The sequence below is a fragment of the Cyprinodon tularosa genome, unplaced genomic scaffold (assembly GCF_016077235.1).
Source record: "Cyprinodon tularosa strain WSP-4 unplaced genomic scaffold, ASM1607723v1 ctg84, whole genome shotgun sequence".
NCBI lineage: Eukaryota > Metazoa > Chordata > Actinopteri > Cyprinodontiformes > Cyprinodontidae > Cyprinodon > Cyprinodon tularosa.
Window position 1 is genome coordinate 1,430,735 of NW_024039607.1, and position 20,707 is coordinate 1,451,441.

At 37.8% G+C, this 20,707-nt stretch overlaps 1 protein-coding gene across 1 annotated transcript; it reads left to right on the forward strand.

Moving 5' to 3' along the window:
• Positions 1-1,300: 1,300 nt before the first annotated feature.
• On the forward strand, positions 1,301-20,546 carry LOC119774966 (5-hydroxytryptamine receptor 3A-like). Its single transcript, XM_038272800.1, has 10 exons — positions 1,301-1,546; positions 2,098-2,255; positions 2,540-2,584; positions 2,708-2,817; positions 5,837-6,006; positions 10,117-10,277; positions 14,188-14,398; positions 14,480-14,632; positions 14,866-14,951; positions 18,558-20,546. The coding sequence occupies exons 1-10, from the start codon at positions 1,507-1,509 to the stop codon at positions 18,774-18,776; spliced, it is 1,353 nt and encodes a 450-aa protein (XP_038128728.1). The 5' UTR covers positions 1,301-1,506; the 3' UTR covers positions 18,777-20,546.
• The last annotated feature ends 161 nt before the right edge of the window (positions 20,547-20,707 follow it).

Below are 20,707 nucleotides of genomic sequence, written 5' to 3' on the forward strand. Positions count from 1 at the left end.
TGATCTGCCAATGGATTGAGAACTTTGTCCCTTAAAATAAGATAATTAGATATTATGCGCTTAAAATAAGAGACTACAGAAGTGTTTTCTTATTTTAAATGCAAATTTACTTATTCCATTGGTAAAGTGTCTCACCTGCTTATTTCAAGGAAAATGAACTTGTTTTAGGAAAAGGAATGACTTATATAGATAAAACAAATTTGCAGTGTAAAAGAAAAAATGATTTATTCACATTTTATAGTTTAAGAAAAGCATGTATGTCATGAACTAATACATATGAGATGTATTGATGAAATAAAAATGATCTGTTCTTTTTTCCTGAGGTAAACTGCTGTCATTTTTCATTTAATACCTCCTGAGTTACTTGCTTTAATGTTATAAGCTGCTGCTGCTGCTAATGGCTTGCTATATATACTCCTATCTTGCATTGCAGAGTGGTTGTTAAATGTAGGCCATGCTGGGGGAGAGAAAGTTAAATTTGAATAAACCCCAAAATCAAATTTCCAATTCATTTATTTCAGGTGAAACTCTTTTTTTCCAGAAAAGCATAACATTACACTAAACATCACATAAAAATAGAGGGAACAACAATTAAAAAAAATATATGTCGGGTATGCTTTTTTGATTTTTATTTTTCTGTGTGTTTTGGAAATTCATATAAAACATTTGAAAAATAATTGAACGCTTATACATTATAGATATGTATGTGTATTCATGCAAATGCATTTTTATCTTAAATCTTACCAAGACCCCACATATGTATTTAATGATAAAAACCTACATTGATAGCGTGCATTGAGCTAAATATCTTTATGTTTTGATAATGATGTTTCAGATTTAAGAATGGTTTTTAATTGGTTATATGTTTAATTTTAGTTTCTGATAAACTAACTGAGGGAGAATTAATTTAGTCAACAAATTATTAAACCTCAATTAAATAAACTCTAGAAATATAATACTTTGTCTTTGATCAATCAACTATTAGATATTCTATCATTTTAGCCATTACTTCCAGGCTTTTAAAGACCTTTATGAAACACCCACAGTTAGACTGGCAGGAGGCAACAATAAAACAAGTGGGTTGTAATGGCGACAGCGTTCATAATGCTGCTCTCACGTTGCCTTGGTTCCATTCTAATCAAATTCTATCTGTTGCATCATCTTCTTTGGTAACAGTTGGCTGAAGTCACAAGTTCAGAGCTAAATCTTGCTTGTTGACAGCAAGCTGTAAAGTCACATTATCTCTCATGCTAAACTAATAGATGTCCTCCACCTGTCTTTTATATTTAGTTTGGCTTTTTGTAACTCATTTGTTGCCGTAAACAGCTGTCAGCAGAATAAAAGCAAAGCCAGATACATAGCAGGCAATGAATGTCTCCTCGGTTGTAAGTTAATTATCTGTCACGCATCACCACGGTAGTGGGATGGCTCATTTAAGTGTGGACTTTACTGCTAAGAATAAAGGACAACCACCCGGGTCCCACAAGCCTGCAAAAAGCTCTTGAGATGATGCTTGTTTCTTTCGTTCTGCTTTGTACCATCATAGGTAAGTTCTTCTAAATAGCCAATTCCATTATGGGCTATTGATTGTCTTTATTGCAAATAGACAGTGTATGCTTTTAATCAACAATTTTCAAAGATTTGTTTTGCATCAAACAAGAGTTTAGCCTCACATACATCCACTTATATATGTGACAAAAGTTTAGTTTAGGAGCTACATCAGGCTTGTACATACTTGTTGAATCTTTAAGTATATATAGCTCTATTGGTGTTATTGCTGACTTCAACCTATGTGCATGTTATACTTAAATCATCTTCAGAACCAAGTAAGCCTTTTGGTTCAGATGTGAAACATGACAATTCAAATTCTTTTTTATCTAAAGCACTAAGGGTGCTCCTGATGAATGGAAATAAATATCAGTGCTCAGTGGAAAGGCCACTCTTATAGTAATCATCTATACAGATGTTTTTTATTAGATTCTAGGTACCACAAGTTAATTCTTCTGCACTACAAATTATGGAAAACATTTATTCAGTGGAAAATTTTGATCAAATACAAAATGACTATATTTCTGTTTGTAACTGTTTTTTCTTTAGATGGGGTTTCCTGTGAAGTGTGCAGTTATCAGGATGTTCTGGATTACCTGAACTTGACGGCAGACAACTCTGTTTTTAAACTGACCCGACCCGTTCTGGACCACACACACGTCACAGTGGTGAAGTCGGACATCATCCTCTATGCAATTCTGTCGGTGGTATGGGCTTCTTTACATATATAACTCATCATTAGGGATGTCCTGATCAATATATTCTAGTGATCCAAATCATTTATATGTTATATGCTGATAGGGAGAACTCAAAATCAGTCACTTGTACATCCTTCACTAAGTAACAATCATTGAAAAGGTCTGTTAAACATTTTAAACAGTGCAAGATATGCACCCAAAACCTATTTGATTTTAAATCGTTCTCTAGAAAATGTCGCCAGATAATTAAATTAAATCAGATTTTCTGAAATTGTTTGTGTTCCTATTCTTAGGTTGAGAAAACACAAACCTTTGTACCTTTCGTCTGGGTATCAGTGGTGAGTTTTAAGAAATTTTCTTTCATACCTCGACAAACATTGATGATAACAGCAAGTATAACTTTTTATTCCTTTGTTGGTTGATTTCAGTTACTTAATTCATTTAATTCACTTTTATTGCAGCAATGGCAAGATGAGCGAATCTCTTGGGACCCATCTCAGTTTTGTGGAATCACTGAGATTTCAGTGCCTAAAGACATGCTCTGGAAACCTGACCTTTTCATCTATGAAATGTAAGCCTTCAGCATATAGACACCCACATTTTTCATCTCAATATCAGAAAAGACGTAATTGTGATATATTCAAGCATCTGTGGGAAAAGTATTGCTTCTGCATAATAATATGCATCTACTATAGGAATTGAAACATTCACCATGCAAATTGAAATACAAAAAAAATCATGACTGATTCTGCGCACTGTTTTCTAGTCCACGAAAGGAAAATGTTCTTATATGTTCCTATAATAAGGTGTATAATAATGTGTTGCTGTTTTAATGACAAACTTTGTTTTACGGTTAATAAAAAAAATAACAGAACATTTTATTTCAGTATCAAAATTACGGTTCAATGCAGGAGCAGCCACATTAGTTTGGATGTTGTTGTGAGACATATCCAAAGCTGAAACCCACTGGAATACAAGAATTAGACGAAGTCAAATCCTAATTCACTTTTAGAAAACACCAGAGCATGGAGTTATATTTATTCATTTTGTAATGAGCTAAAGTTAGTTTGATCATTTTTATAATGAATTATCTTTAGAATTTATATAGAAAACAAAATACCGTACCATAAAAAGTTAAACATATAGATGTTACTGGTTAAGAGCACTCCAAGGGCCTGATCTTTGAAGACTCAAAATAATAAAAGTACATTTTTTTTTATAGCATATGCAATAAGTGGACATATTCTGGGGATGAACAAAGATCTATACAAATTGTAAGGCATACAAACTGTCTTGGTTCCACCCATAAAACTGAGCGGATTGAATGTTCACAGGCAGTTGTGTTTTGTCATAAAAGAAAGATGAGGTTGTAAGCCACGTAGTTAGATGTAATACTGTATGATAACAAATGTTTGAAAAACAGTAATTATAATCCTAAATAATATTTATAGAGCATTTTCCATAGGTTTTTGAACAATGAAATATAAAACACAAGAAAGCTGTCTTTGTCTGTTAATTGCTTTGCACATTGTATTTGTTTACATTTGCATGGTTTGGTCATTAGAGTATGATCTGCATATTCATTTTACACGTTCTTCAAACATGCACTTATTTTAGGACATAGCTTCTGAAGATCAGATTCCAAATGTTTCACTTCTATATATTTGACATATCTAAAGAAGCAGTATTGGATCAGTGTTTTATTTTATTTTTTACTTAATGCCACACGGGGTAACTTTTGACCAATGTATTAATCTAATTCAAGATATATTGAATGATTACTGAGGTTATTATGTACCACTTGCCACACACTGATGCTCGGTGAGGGCTGCTCTCCTCAAAATCTCAGCTTTATAACTGGAGATGGTCGGAACATCTCTGAATAGGTCTTGTGATCTTGAGTGGCATTTTACGGCAGTCTAAGCTGCCCTTAAACACAAGAGTTAACTAAGCTAACGGTTGCATTTAGCCATTAAAACAGACATTTTTGGTTCTCTGATGTAGGATTAAATTCGAGAGGTGTGAATGTTACCTTGTCTTTACAAGTCAGTTTTAACTTCAACTTTACTTTTATTGTCCACTGAATGAAATTGTGTTTGCAGGAGGGTAAAAACAATGGTTAAAAAAAAAAAGGGTAATAAAACATGAAAAGACGAGAACTCACATGATAGGCACACAGACATTAACCCTCCTACTGGTCACTACATGAGCCTAATCCACCACTCGGCACACCTGCTCATCTCCACCCTGCCTGCTATTATATCTCACTGTTTCCACCTGTCTCCACTTTCTTATAAACCTCGTTTGGATCAGTTCCCAGTGCCAGATCGTCTCAGGCTAACCACTGAGTACTTTCAAGCATTACTGATACTGTCTGCCTATCTGTTACTTGACCTGATTCTGCCTCTATCATCGAGCCAGCCTGATCCCTTATCTGATTCTGTCTGCCCACCCGGAAAACCTAGCCGACCTGCCTCTGGACCCCTGCACCTGTTCTGCCTTGGAATGTCTGGCTGTGAGCCCGACCCCCACTCTCTCAGTGAGTTACCGAACCTGCCTAACCCCTTTGCATCTCTGAACCTACTAGTTATCAGACCTTGGATCGGACCTTGACCTGCATTCTGGATTGCCCCTTTGTACTGCCCTTTGGACCTCATTCCCTGGACGTCATATTGTCACTGTAGCACACCAGTCAGGGTCCCCAAAGAAACGTCTGCCGCTCAACGGCCCTGCTCCCTCAAGCCCCGTCCGCAATCGGACGTCCGGCCCGGACCTGAACTCATCACAGAGCCAATCCCCAGTTCTGAACAGGGCCTGCCTATCCCCTTAAGTAAAATCCAGTGCATTCCACTGACCTGTCTGTGTTGAATCTTGAGTCCTATATCATGAGCAGCATTTAGCAACTCAGTCATCAGGACTCAGCCTGCAGGTCAAGTAACTCCATGGCTACTCAATCTACTGGTTCAGATTGGTTTGCTATTAGGTTCCAAAAAGAGCAAGACTGATTGATTTTGCCACAGTGTGATGTTGACAGCAGCCTGCGGGCCCGGGGATACTAAATCTGGAGGTTACTGGTCAAGTACAACAGGTAAACTGTACACAGTGTTCCTTTTAAATTCTCAAATTCTGATGTCTTTATGCAGCACATGGATTTCTTTGCATACTATGTGCTGTAATTTATGGAAAGATTCATAAACAGAGTAAATTTAAGATTCAATAAAAACTATATTTCATATAGAGTCAGCTATGGTGATTCTGCAGCTATGATGATAAACTACAATTTAATAATTTCTGTTACTGGATTTGCAGATGTAATCAACTTTATTGTGTACTCACTTTTATTAAAGTACACAGAACCATTTTATAGTACATTTAGTACAACACTAAAGCAAACAAAATTAGTCCAGCATCTGTTCAACGGAGTTGAATTAACAGAATCAACAGAGAGCTGTACTCAACGTAATTTATTTTTGTGTATGCTTGTGTGTACAAAATGACAAAATAAAATCTGTCTAAGTCTAAGTTCAATGTAAGCATGAAACATGTTGAAAGACATTAAAAAGTGTGTCTCTACCTTTATGTTTTTTCAGGATACAGAAGGATGAGTCTCCTCCAAACCCATACATGATTGTAAATCATAATGGTACCATCTTTTATGATGAGGACATGCGGGTAGTTAGCACTTGCAAGATGGACGTCCACAAGTTTCCTTTTGATACTCAAGAGTGCAGCATGTCCATCGGTTCTGCAATATACTGCGGTGGGTATTATATGTGGTGGGTAACATAATGGCGCTATTTGTAGCTCAGCCTGCTCCCTAATTCTTAAAGCCGTTAATATTTATTGAAAAATAAAACATTTAGAATTTGGCAAAACATACTCATGGTTAACATATAGGGGTGTAAATAATAATCGTTTTGTATCGATGCATCGATCCAAAAGCCGACAATCCGATGCATCGACACGTCCGCAAGATAATCGATTAATGTTTTTTTTTTTTTCCCTCCGGTCTATTTTTATCAATTTTCTCCTGGGCGTAACTCTCCTCCCTCCCTGCGGTGCCGCTAAACTTATTTTGCCCTCCTACCGCGCTTCCTGGTTATACTCTTACAGCAGTTTGTTGCAGCAAGCTTCACACAGACATTTTTAAATTATGCTCAATATTGCAGCGTGGTCTGAGCTACACGCTGTGGGTCTAGATACGGCCGAGGCGGCGAGGAAGTGGGGGCGAGTTTAGTCCGACGACGGAGGGACAATGGGGCAAAAAGAGCGGAGATTCAGCTGGAAAAAGGCTCCCAGCGTTCTCGCGCACCTCGCTCTTCTAGCGGGTCAAACTTCACGAGTTGTTTTCCGCAATTTCGGTCATAAAAACAAAACAAGCCGCCCTCCTGTCTGGTGCACTGTTTGCGGTCAGCTACAATCTGGAAGAGGAGCAGCGGAGCGTCTCTCAAGGGGTCGGTGACGTCAACACTCTGGAGCCTTCTTCCATTATATTCTCCCTAAAATACCCGTTCTTCTTAGAAAATTAAAAATACTACCAAAAACTACATCCCCAGATGACCTTTGAAACAATTCCCTTATATCTAGTTTACTTTTATTCCTGTCTAACTCTCTACACAACATCTCTCTTTCCTGAGTATATTTATTAAATTCTAAAAAAATATGTTGGACAGTTTCTTTGGAGCCGAGGTATTGCATTGAACTCATTACACTGATATTGTGCAGTATTTTTACAGTATTTTTTGATGCAGCTTTTCTACTTCTGTTATTTGCTGTTGTTTCTAAAGAAAATGCATAACGATATTACAGCTTTCATTGATTTATTTCAAACTTGAAACTTTGTTTAGCCTGTAAGGTGTAAAAAAATAATAATAATAATAATAAAAAAAAAATTAATCGAATCGTGGTGTATTCTTAAGTATCGAAAATAATCGAATCGTTGGGTCAGGAAATCGATACTGAATCGAATCGCCATGATGGATGTGATTTACACCCCTATTAACATATATGAAAGGATACAGTAGGAGTGTATTGGTACCAAATGGAGGAGTGAACTTGCACTTAATTGACAGCCATAAATTACACAAACTATCTAAACATATTAAAAAAGATCTGGCTGGTGTGACATTTTTGTTGAGACTTCTAACTCACATGCAGAAATAACTCTCAGGAGAAAAATCACATCCTGAATACAGAGTAATGAAATGTGCAACATAGACTTATGTCTATGCAATGGCTACAGAAGCAATTAGGGATCTTGAAGATGATTTTCTGAATTAAAAATCCCGCTTACTTGAGATCTTGGAGATGGAAATGGCCGCCAGGGGAAGGTTTTGCAGGGTTGTTCAGAGACTTGATCTGTGATTCTTCCACAGAGGACAGATGGAGTTTGAGATAGGTGCTGCTATAATGTTGGGGTAGACAAGATGTGCAACAGAAAGAGTTGTATCCAGAGTTTATCAGCAGAAAGCAATGAGGAAAAGGTTAATGGCCTGTACTTAAAAAGGGCTTTTCAGGAGTCTTGACCAAAAGCGCTGTATACTACATTTAGTCATTCACCCATTCACTCACACACATACACTGATAGTGGCAAGCTACATTAGCTGAGAATTAGAACTGTTCTAAGCAACAGTTCTTTTGTCTGACCAAGAAATGTGTTAAAATGTATTTTTTGCTGTACTAGACTTGGTGGAAGCAGAAAGGTAAATTGCACTAATCAAAGATTTGAAACCTAATTTTTCTATAACTTTGAAGTTTTGCACCCTGACCCGAGCAGAAGGTATATAGCTTAGCATTGCTGATGATGATAAAACGGGCTGTTTATGAGAATGTAGATGTCTTCCCCCTGAAACCTGAACACTGGTGGACAGGAGCCTGACAGAGGGAGGGAGCTAAACGGAGGAGTTACAGTTTGGTTGGAAGGCAGACACTTGCAGAGATGAGTTAAATGAAAGTCTTGGATGGTATTTGATGCTGAGGAGGCTTTGAGAGCAGAGATTGGGGAGATAGATCCGAAAGAGGTGGTATTCTGGAAATGCATTAAGGCTTGGCAGAGTCTTCCAGATTGAAAACATGCCTAGGCCAATCTGAGATAGGAGGTTGGAGCAAAGGAGAAGGGCTTCCTCTGTGCTTGTTGATTTTCCAAAGGAGGGAGCAACTGGTTGTGGCCGAGGAGGAGGAAGGAATTGAGAAGCAAAGCCACATGGAAGAAGGCTCGGAAGCTGAACAGAAATTAAACAGTGGCAAAGCAATGCCCCCTTAACATGGAGAGATGAGGGATGGGGGCATTCTAACATTCTGGCACTTCTCAGTGTAAAGGAAATAGAACAGCTGAAGGAAGCATAAACTTGGCACGGCTGTTCAGGTCAGAATTCGACATGTTGAGTGAATGAAGTTTGCATTTTGGTTGAATGGCAGACACATTGACCGTGTTCAGGAAGCTTATAAAGGAGAGTCGGGGATGCTACTGGCTGCTGAGGAGGCTTGGAGAGCAGAATAAGATTGGCAAAGGTAGATTTGGAAGATGTGGCAGTTGGGATATTCAGGTACTGCTTGGCAGAGTCTGCAAGATTGAAAAATGAATCTAGGCTCTATTTATAGTGATTTCTTCATATCACCCCAGTATTTTAGGTTTGTTTTATTCTGGATTACTGGAAATCTACATGTACAATAACATTCTCAAGGTTACAGGACAGAGTTAATCATAGAGACACACCCTGAATAAAAATCTTTAAGGGATATCTAATTTACTCCTATGCAAGATGATGAAGAGCAGTGACGATATAATAATACGGAGAAGAGTAAAACTCTGATTATTTTTAATTTCTTAAATTGTTAAAAATGTTTATTACTTTAATGTTTAAAAAACATAATTTTGGGACCCTAGCCAGAGCCACTGTACTACTTGTTAGCATGGCCGCGGGAAGTGGGGGGTGCTGCAGCATCACCTAGTGGTGAGAGGGCGATAAAAAAAAACATTAAGATACTGTTTGCACAGTTTATAAATTTCTTATGAATATTTTTGGCAAATGATTTTCACCTTTTCATATTTTAATATTACGTGTATTTGGATTTTAATTTAATAATTTTGACGCCTAATCAACACAACTTAATGTAAGTTACGTTCTCATGGCAACGTCAAGCAAGCCAGGGCATGGTATCCCGCTCGCAACAGCATACTAGTAAATTTACATAGTCTAATGACAAAAACGAGGAGGAAATATGACACACCCCCACGCACTTTCATATCTACTCATGCAGTATTCAGATTCATGCAGTTTAATGTAACCATAGTATTTTAGAGTGTTATTTTGATCTTGTGTTGTGTACAGTAATGGATGTGGAGAACTGTTAGATAATGTATAAATAGTATAATAATATAATTATTTCTTTGTTGTTCACGTATAAGGATTTTGGAGCTAATAGTAACGCTAATAGTGTCATGTGACATAAACACAGCTGACCAAATCTACGTTGTTATAGTGTTATTGTGAAGTTTAATTAGTAGCGCATATACTGACCTGTCTGTGTGTTACAGACTGGTTGAGTGCACTGAAGTGTATATGAAAATAAAGTAGCGAATCTCAATCTATTTACTTTTTTTTTATTGTATTTTAAATAGGCTTATAGGCTCATAGGTCTTTAGTCCAAAAACATTTCTAGAGCACTCCCTGTTCAAGAGTACTTCCAGCGGCCTTGCTTGTTAGTGTTTGAAACAATTCAGTTTTTAAATGGAATAAAAATCTATATAAAATTACAGCTTTTGAGACCATTTCTGCAGTTTTTCTTCCACATTAAAGCTTTCACTTGTATTGACTGAGAGGCAATTTAGCAAATGTAACCCTTCTTTCATATTTTTCTCTCCCAACAGTAAAAGAAATGCGGATTTTTCCATTCTCAAATTCTTCTCGAGCCACGCAATTTTCCCGAGAGGTAATGAGGACTCAGGGAGAGTGGGAGTTTCTGCAAATGTCTGTTGAAAGCTCCAACCTCAGCTTGAACGATAGACATTGGGAGCTGCTGACCTACACGGTACACAACACAAAACATCTGACAAACTATAAAAGAGAGAGAGTTGTAGCTTTTGGAAGCTTTTAATATGATCGACAGGTTGTTGATCACCCAAATAGAAGCCTTGAACACACCTGCTATATGCATACTTCCTAAGATGCTTTGTAGTCTTTAAACATATATAGTCTGGTTGAACACTGATCTAAATCCCCATATTTTTAAACCAGGCATGTTGGTTTTTCTTATCCAGGTTTAGGTAAGGGAAACACAAGTAACAATAAGTACTTGTTCATAATAAAGTAAAATAAAAAAGTATTCTTTACACATCTGGGGTCTCATTTATAAAGCTTACATACCAACAAAAAGAGGCCTGAAACTTGTGAATGCCAACTTCTAATCAAATGTTGTGATCAATAAAAAAAACAAACTTAGAGTGAAATTTTATTTATCTGTAGGATGTGCGCAGATTTTGGAGAGAATGAAATTGGCAACATTGATGATGGGGAACTGCCTAAATTCAAAATCAAAGTATGCACAATATTTCTGTTTCAATGTGAGCCATACTGCTGATCAATGCATTAATGTAACAAGGTGTGAGGAATTCCCACTGATTACGGTAAACATTTAAACATTGTCGATGCTTAATGGTTCACAATGCACTGTAAAAACGAAAAAGTTAGTTCAACTCAAAATTTCAAGGCAACCGGCTGCACAGAATTTTTGAGTTGAAAGCATCAACTTAATTTTTTAAGTTTTGTAGAACTACACTTATTAAGTTGTGTCAGCTAAGTTTTTCAAGTTCTGCCAACTAAGTTTTTTTAATTCAAGTTACTGGAACTTTCAAGTCTGTAAAAACTTATTATTTTAAGTTCAGATTATCTGTAAAAAGTTATTTTAAATTCAGATTACCATCCCCTGTAATAACTTACATTTTTGAGTTTGAATCCCCCCCATTAAATCATCCACTGACAGTAAACCATCCATCCATTTTCTAAGGACAATTTAGAGAAGCCAATCAACCTAACAGTCATGTTTTTGGACTGTGGGAGGAAGCTGGAGTACCAAGAGAGAACCCACACATGCTCAGGGAGAATATGCAAATTCCGTGCAGAAAGACCCCGGGCCAGGAATCGAACCCAGAACCTTCTTGCTGCAGGGTAGCAGTACTACCCACTGCGCCGAGCAGCCCTGACTTTAAACCAGTTAAATTTTGCATGTTTATTTGAACCACTTTGGCAAAAACAGGTTTACAATTCCACAATGTAAACAAGTAATCTTATGCTTAAAGCAAATCAGGTTTCAGCAGATATTCTTTTACTTTCCAACTCCTGTTAAAACCTTACAAATAATGCAATATTGCCAGAGATGACAGGAAACCAGTGCCTTAGTCTTCTCTTGGACGAGTCCTCAGGGAAAGTTACCACCAGCAGAGTGACCAAATGGCTGAACCAAACTTTAGAAGGGAGCTCCTGGGAAAATCCATGGAAACCCTGTAGCAGCCGGTTGCCATGACAAATTTGAAATGAGCATGTGCAGATAAGTTGACCTCGCTCGGACTGGGTGTCAACTACAACTTCTAAGTAAACTCAACTTAATTTATAGAATAAGATGAACTTTTGATCAGAAACTTATGAAAGTGAGTTCAACTGGCTCACAAAAGACAGTTCAAGTTCCAACTGGCAATTTTATTGTCAGTGAATGCAAAAATCTTAGTAAGGTGAACAATTTTGAGTTGTCGTTTTTACAGTGTGGATGCTTTAACTATGCTTGACTATAATTTAGAAAAGAGGGTGGGAAGACGTTTTCAGGGATCACCAACACTGAAAAAAGTAACCCAACCGCTTTTGGCATTTACTTAATCATATTTAGTCACTTTAAGACAATTGTTTTATATCCTACCCTGTAACATGAAAAAAATGTGTTAAAGTAACTAAAGTAACTGAATAAAGCATTATTTTTTCAGTGAATAATATTTGTACCATGAGCAGATTAGAGCCCTGCTCTTGAGTCCAGTGTTGGAGAGACTGACTCAATGGACCCACACATTATCTTATAATCACTGGTTTTGAAAAAAAAAAAAAAAAACAGTGCACATTAAGGCATTCATCAAAAAGTTAATTAACCAGAGCTGACAAAGACAACTAGACAACATCTCTGCAGTTGCCATGGAAGCCATTAAATAACATTCATCAGTTGGCTCATTTAGATACATTCATGCAATGCTTTCTATGGATCATTTATGGTTGAATGCAGGCGTAAAGAGGGCTAAACATGACATGAGGAGTGGCGAGACTGGTGACCTAATGGTTAGTTCACAGAGCTTGGAATCCAGAGGTTTTGAGTTCAAGCCCCACTCCCACAGACTGGAGTGGGGCTTCCCTTCCCTTCTCTTCTCTTCTACGCCTGTATAGGAGCGTGGAGGACCTAATCTATTCAGCCAGTCTCCTTTAAAGACAGACCTTCAGACACTTAGTCTGGGCGTACACTGTGCGATTTTTTGCCCTTTTGGGGCGATTTTCCAGTCGTGCGAGAATTTTCCGAACAGGCCAACTTTCAGCCTGATCGTGCATTGTGTAGTGTACAGGGGGTAACCAGCCTCCCATGACCACCTCCCGATCAGGAATCATGACGTCTGGCAAATCGCTCAGTGGGCATGCGCAAAGAAGGACTCTTTTTTTTCTCTTCCTCTCAGATGTAAACACAGAAGTATGGCGGGAGTGCAAATAAAATGGTGTTCTTTCCGTAAAATTAACAGACCTTAGTAGCTACATTTGCTAAGCCAGGTCTTTGTCCAAATACGTCGTTGCGTTTTCTTTTCAGGGATTTCAGCACAAAATTGCACAAATTGCCGAGGCAGCACGTTTCACTCTAGTGAGCTTCATATTCCTCTTCTACTCGTTTGGCAGCTGAGTCCGACATGTTTCTTAGACGTGCAGTGTGAGCAGGTAGATCGCATCAGAGTGTCAGGCTGAACATGCATCGTGAGCTGTAGCTGCGTGCAACTATTGAAAAAAATCGCACAGTGTATCCCCGGCTTTAGATGGGTATGGGGTATTGCAGTCTAACAAAAGATGCCAAATGACCCCCATTCCAAATGGGTGGACCCCTTCGTCTGTTCCAATTTGCATGTTTTCAACACAAAAACAAGGCTTAGTTTGTGCTACTGTATAAAACCTTGAACTTAACACTATTCCTGACATTTTGAATTGAAAAAGCTTCCTGGATGGGAAGCAAAACGTCTTCAAACTTGGAAACCAAGTCCAGGGCCTTGTTTTTAACTTTTTTTTTGGAATCCCACAGAGTGCTACTCTGGCTCCGTAAGCAAAGAGCCTTAACCCCACACTGCTCCCTGGAGGCCACACAATGGCAGCCCACTGCTCCTCAAGGGGATTGGTTAAATGCAGAGAGTTAATTTTGTCGCTATGTACTTGTGACAGTATTATGACAATAAAAAGCAGAAAAAAAAATTAGATATAGCATTGTGTGCAAAATTTCAGATACAGCTGTGATATATAAAGGAAAATTACTTGGTTTGTGTGTAAAAAGGATTTCAATAAATAAATTTTTTGGCACTCCTTTTTTGCCTGTTTGGCATACTCTTTTATCATAGCTCCTACACAATGTTTTACAAATGATACCCTGGTGCTTGTTGAGCATATATGCATGAAACTACTTTGGGAAAGAACCAAAGAAGCCGTGATTATGAAAATGCAAAGATGTTTTTTTTCAAGAAAAAAGTTATAAAAAATTAAACTCATTCACACCAAAGAATAACAGTAAACCTTTTTTAGGATTGTTTGTTGTACAAGAACTAAATCCAGATATCCTATTGTGCCATTTGTTTTTTTAAAACTCCTCAGTTAACAAATTTCAAACTTTTCTTTCTCTGAATTTTGTCCTTTTCTTATCCCTTGCTAATCTCTTTCCACAGGTCAGCATAAAGAGGAGACCATTACTTCATGTTATCAATTTTCTGTTGCCCATCCTGTTTTTCCTTATTCTGGATCTTGCCTCTTTCTTCATCGCTGATCATCGAGGGGAAAAACTGGGCTTCAAAGTAACAGTGCTGCTGGCCATCTCTGTGCTCCTCCTTATCCTTAATGACATTCTGCCCTCAATGTCCAACAAGACTCCACTGATAGGTATAAAACCTAAAGGGATTTAATTTGACTTGAGACACTGAAAAAGAAAAATCTAATTAACTAATCTTTTGCTTCCCTTAGCCACCTACTGCATTGTGATTTTTGCTTTGATGCTGCTTAGTCTGCTGGAGACTATCTTGGTAACTTATCTAATTGAAAACGATACTAAGGATGAACTAAACCTGTGGGACAAGAAGGAAGACCAGCACCTCAAAACAAAGAATCATAGCAGAGGTAAGATGCACTTCACTTTAGATAAGAGTATCTTTTGATTTTTATTTATTTCCATATATTTTTGCTCTGTATTTGTGATAAATTGTGTTGTTTGTTAGCTTAATATATATCCATAAAAAGGAATCACTTGTGCACATCATTTTTCAGGACAAAAGGCCCCTGCTTACTTGCATGATTTAAAAAAATAATTCTTATGCATGCTCATTTTTATACCAAATATGTTGTGATCTCAGACAAGGTTAAAAGAAATGGTTGTCCCTGCATCTGCCGAGTCTGTGAGAGTGAGAAGCAGCATGAGCTCCTTCCTGTTAATGAGGAGGTAAAGTATTATGTTCATACCTTTGCAGAGATGTTTAGACCTTACTTCCCAGACTGTAATTAGATACAACAGAGCCAGTTTAATGGAAAACTCTAAGTTTTCTAAACCTGAAATCAGGGAAACTCTGAGTTTTCCGTTTCACAAAGAGAGTTTTCTCAACCTCTGTTTCAGTCACCGTAGTAGCTTTCTCCCCAGAGCTAATCTAGTCGGGATCAGGTTTTGTTCAATAAACTCAGTGTGTCCTCTGTTTCTGCTCTCCTTAAAGACAATCCAGTTGTTTAATTTCCTGAGGTAGATTCATTTTTGAAATAGTTCTGTGCGTACAGTTAAAATGCAGTTGATTTTGGTTTGTTTAATGAGCAAGTTGTGGATCTTTTTTTTTATAGTTCATGAAGAACTAATGAAATTATTTTCAGATTACACATAAATAGATACACACATAATTAATTCCATAAAATTAATTACTGCAGGTTTAGGATTAGGACTCATTCAATGATAACAACCTACTGAGCCTACTGGTACAATCTGATGCCATTCTATGGAAGTGATAATCACTAATAACAGCCATTTATTGGGATGATAACATGTAAAGCAGCTGCAGACACTTAGTATTTATTGTGCGATGGAAAACATAATAGAAGGAATCCAACTAAAAATGTAACACAGACCAGAACCACGGAGACATCAGGGGAAAACACGCACAAGGAGCCGGGGAGAGACGAGGTGAGCAGAGAACAGCGACGACAGGATCAGCAACAACAAGTAACCAACCAGAAGTGACAGCAGAGGGAGAGTATACAGTATGTAGCTGACTGAGACAATGGCAGGGCTAACGAGCTGACAAGGAGCAGGTGTGAGGAGACAACGAGAGAGCCAAGGGGAAAGGAACACACACAAGAGGGCAAAAGAGGAAAAGAACAGAAAAACCTGAGAACTAAGATAAATCTAGAAACTACAACAAAATAGAAATTAAACCAATGAACCTGGAAACATGTAGCAAAGTAAAGGATAACAGAACCAAAACCATGACAGTTAGAACAATGTTTTTATTCTTCATCTTCACCTGCTGACAGCTGCTGACCCAAAACAGATACATTGATCCACTACAATTCAAGAAATATCATTGTTTTCCCTGTAATGTTATCATAGTTACAACGGGCTATGGCAGGCCATTTTGATATGTGTTAGTTTTACTGAATATGTAGTCCTGATATCTGAAAAGAATATATATAAAGAAATATATTTCAGATATGATAAATACATATTCAATCAAGCTGATTAACGTCAAAACAGCCACTTAAAATGTCTAGATATATATATACAACTTAAGTCTTACTAGTATAATTTAGTTTGTTTACTTTCTGAAATTCAGTTTCTGCAGCAAAAATGTATTTTAGAAAATCTGCTATTATATTTCAGAGTAGTAATGGGATCTTGACCAGGAAAAATCTGTTTTTGTGATCAACAAATGGAACAACAGAGAGGAGAGTGCTTTTAATAAATGTAAAAAAGGCTTGCCATTTGGACGTGCGCATTAAGTTAAGCACCAATCTTTGCCCTCGCCAACTTCCTCTCCTTTGCAGCTGTAGCGCTGTTTCTCTGTATTTAAAACAAATTTTACATTTCTTTCTTTCATTTCTGCATTTGAATCTCTAGTTCCAGTGGGGTGTAATAGGCACTTCCTGTATCCTGTTGTCAAATTGGGGCACCACTGATAATGGCTTCTCATACTTGTTATGCACGTGTTAAACTCTGAGTGAACCTACTCAGTTGATTAAACTAACTTACAGCAGGTTTTATGAAACTGAAAAATCAGAGTTTCCACCCTTAGGCTAGATCAATTGAGAGTTGGGGATTTGACTTGTTTATTGAAACAGACCCAAGGACTCTAAATCTAACTTACTCCAGAGCAGTGGTTTACAAGCTTGGTCCCACTGCCCTTCATGTTTTAGATATGTCTCTGCTTCACCGTCTGAACAGCCCAGCAGACACTATAGCTATTTTTCGAATCCAGCGGTGTCGCGCTCCGTAGGCTAGATTTGTTGGTGGATTATCTCATTGCACTTTGCCGTGGCCTGTTCTGATTAGAAGACTCTTTGTTATGCAGCCAACAGGTGGAGCCTTCTTTTCCGCTGGTTGGAAGGACAGGTCGTAAGTATCTTATATACCGGTAGTCTTGGGTATCACGTAATTCATTGTGAGTCCAAGCAAGCAGGCTCTCTGTGCTCAGAGGAAAAGGGGAAATGGCACCAAACAGGGGTGAATTTTATGAGTGCAGTTTAATATAATACAAGTATGTGAATAGTTCCATCTGAAATGAATGAAAATAGTTTTTTAATGATTATTGAGTCTCTAAGGGCTCTCCCTTAGAGATAGGGTGAGAAGCTCGGTCATCCAGGAGGGACTCGGAGTAGAGCCGCTGCTCTTCCACGTCGAGAGGAGCCAGTTGAGGTGGCTCGGGCATCTGGTTAGGATGCCTCCTGGACGCCTCCCTGGTGAGGTGTTCCGGGCACGTCCCACCGGGGGAGGCCCCGGGGAAGACCCAGGACACGCTGGAGAGACTATGTTTCTTGGCTGGCCTGGGAACGCCTTGGGGTTCCTCCTGAGGAGCTGGAAGAAGTGGCTGGGGAGAGGGAAGTCTGGGCCTCCCTTCTTAAGCTGCTGCCCCCGCGACCCGACCCCGGATAAGCGGAGGAAGATGGATGGATGGATGGATGGATGGATGGATGGATGGATGGATGGATGGATGGATGGATGGATTGAGTCAGATATTTGGTGGGTAATGTTGGTTTACCAAAAGGCCCTGTGCTAATGGATTTTGCTGACATTTAAGCACAGATTCCATTATCTGTGCAGTGTAGGGACTATAAATCTTATATTTGCGAGGACAGTGCTGCTGCTGAAGCTCCTTAAAAAAATTTAACAGCATACAGAACAATAGTGAGAAGTTAAGCATCCATTTTTTGACTGCTTTGTGGGTGCACTGTCACAGTTGCCAGGGGAAAGAGTTTACACTGACTGAGGGGCGTTGACAGCCGGAGAAGGCTGGACCTGAATCCATAGCCAATCTCTTCTAGCCTCCTTACTTTAATGGTCTCTGAAGGACCCAGTCCAGGTAGACCGGGTCCTTGGAGGATGCTGCCGCTGAAATCTAACACAGTTTATGACTGCAAGGGCCTGCTAATCACCCATTTATTTTAGTTAGGGGTGTGGAGGCAGGGAAATACCTAGAACATGCAGGAAAGTGGGTCCTGAGGACCGAGTTGGAAAGACACTGCTGTAGAACATGTTGTCCCACCATAATCGTAAAGATCTACTGTTCTGCAGGTTTTAGATGCATCCCTGCTGCAACACAACTGAATCAAATGATTGGCTCTTTACCAGGCCTTTGCCAAACTTGATCACACGTTAAAGTTTAAAGGTTATTTAGTCATTTGATCAGCTATATGATCAGCTATATTTGAGCAGGGATACATATGGAACAGTAGATCTCAAAGACCAGAGTTGGAAATCCCTGCACTATAGAAAAGATGAAGACAAGTTGAGTAATTGTATTAATGTCAGTAAAAAAGAAAAATACAGTGAAACCACTGCATCTATGTACAGGCAAACAACAGCAGGGACTCGGGGGATGCTAATGCTTTGCAGCTGATTCTGGAAGAGTTGAAGAACTTGAAGAACATGATGCATCACCATCTTGGCCCTAGAGAAGAGAGAATGAAGTCAGTACTCTGGGCAAAGAGAATCAATAAATGTTTCTTTGTCTTTTATGTTGTTACTGTTTCACTCTTTCTCTCCTTCATTTTTTTGGAATGGTACTCTTAGACATATTACATCATTCACTGTAATACTGTTTTGTACAATGTCCTTTAGCATGTGCCATGTGCCAAAGTCGTTGCTATCTATGTGACCAAGGATAATGTTTAGGGTGGAAATGTAATTTTGATTAATAGATATGCTTTTAGAAACTGTTTCCTATGTATTATGAACACATCATACACGGATCAGCATTTTAGACTTTTCTGAAATGAAAACAAAGCTAGAGAATCAAATAAGCAAATACTTTAAAGTAGGAATAATCCCAAACCAATTTGGTCTCAGTGAGATCATATAAAAAAGTAATAAGTAAAAGTAAGTAAAACAATGTAAAGGTAAATGTGGTAATATCGATAATATCGATACCAAGTATTGTCACACAATACATGTGTAAAAGCATGATAATTTTTTCCTCTCCTGCACGCACTGAATGCAGCAGATTCACCAAAGTCTCCCTGTCTGTGTCGCAGGACTTTGCTGTTCCCCCTCCCCAATCCCCAACTTGCATCATCACATGGCTCAGTGATGTCAGCAATATTTCTTGTAGTGCGTTAATTTTGTTTCAGTGTTTTGTTTAAATTTGCTTTGAATCTTTGTTTTATTATTGTCCCATCGTTCATTTGCAATAATAACGTACAAATAACAAAAACACCAAAAGTTTCATCATAAATCAAGCTTAAATAAAAAAGAATTGGTCTCTATATCGATGACACGACCCTGTATCCCAGTATCTATGTGAAATAATTGGGAATACAATTAATTCTATTTAAAATCTCTTTTCTTTTCATAGATGCTATTTCTCAAAGAAACAACATTTTATTTAATTTTCATGCTTATTATCATGCAGATAACTGCAAATTACTGTGACACACGCTGAGTGTGTGTAGCAAATCCATGAAGTCTGGTCTCTTTTTTTTGGGGGGTGGACTATGAGTGAAAGAATGCCATCCAGCAATTTAGTCAATTTAGTTGAATCTGGACACTTAATTTCAGAGAAAAATCATCTTTAAACACCTCTACCAAAATAAGGTATGCAGTCTAAATTCAAAACTATGTAACACAAATTGATGTTTTCAAGGCTTAATGTCTGTTAAATGTGATCATTTAAAATAGGAATATTAAATCAGACAGATATAGGGGAAAAAATAGTTTTAACTCAAATATTGGAGATTATTAAAAGTTCCGATTAATAACGCCACAAACAATTAAAACCTAAAATTTTTTTACAACCATACTGTAAAAAAAAAAATGTAATATACATCATTTAATTTCAAAATCTCTGTTCAGGCTGCAGCAACTGATGCATAGGAAGAGTAACTTTAGACATTATTATAGAAGTTTTTTTTTAACAGAGCAGCAGCATCCGTAGATGACTGGAAAACACATTAGAGATTATTTACTTCATGAGAAAAAGTAAAAAGCTACATTGGTAAAATACTTCTAGCCTTTTCTCTTTTAAACTGATTCAACTCAGCTCATTTCCCTCTGTGAACCAATCACAGTAATTGTCTGCAGCCTGCTTTTTGTGCATCATTGTCATGTCATTACAAAGAATGATGGTCATTCGATTAGTTCATTAGAGCAAGGATCCGGTGTTTGTACTACTCAGACTCACTAGAGGACATAGAGTATATTTTCCTTGTTTAGACTCTTTATATGTTTGTTTATGGGTTACATTTGAACCATTTTACAGTTTATAGTGTGAAAAGTCCTGCAACTTAAAGTTAATTGTGTTTGTCGGAATGTTGTTTTTCTTATTAAGCTGAAAATAAACAATCAATGTGGAACCTGAGCTTGTTTCCAAACCAGACTGTTCTTTCTGGGCCGTTGTTTCAAATGCACAGCTAACTTTTCTGGATGTTTCTATTCTTTATCCCATCAGTAGGGAATATGTTACAGATTTTAATTTTTTTTTAATATATATGCACACAATTTCCCCA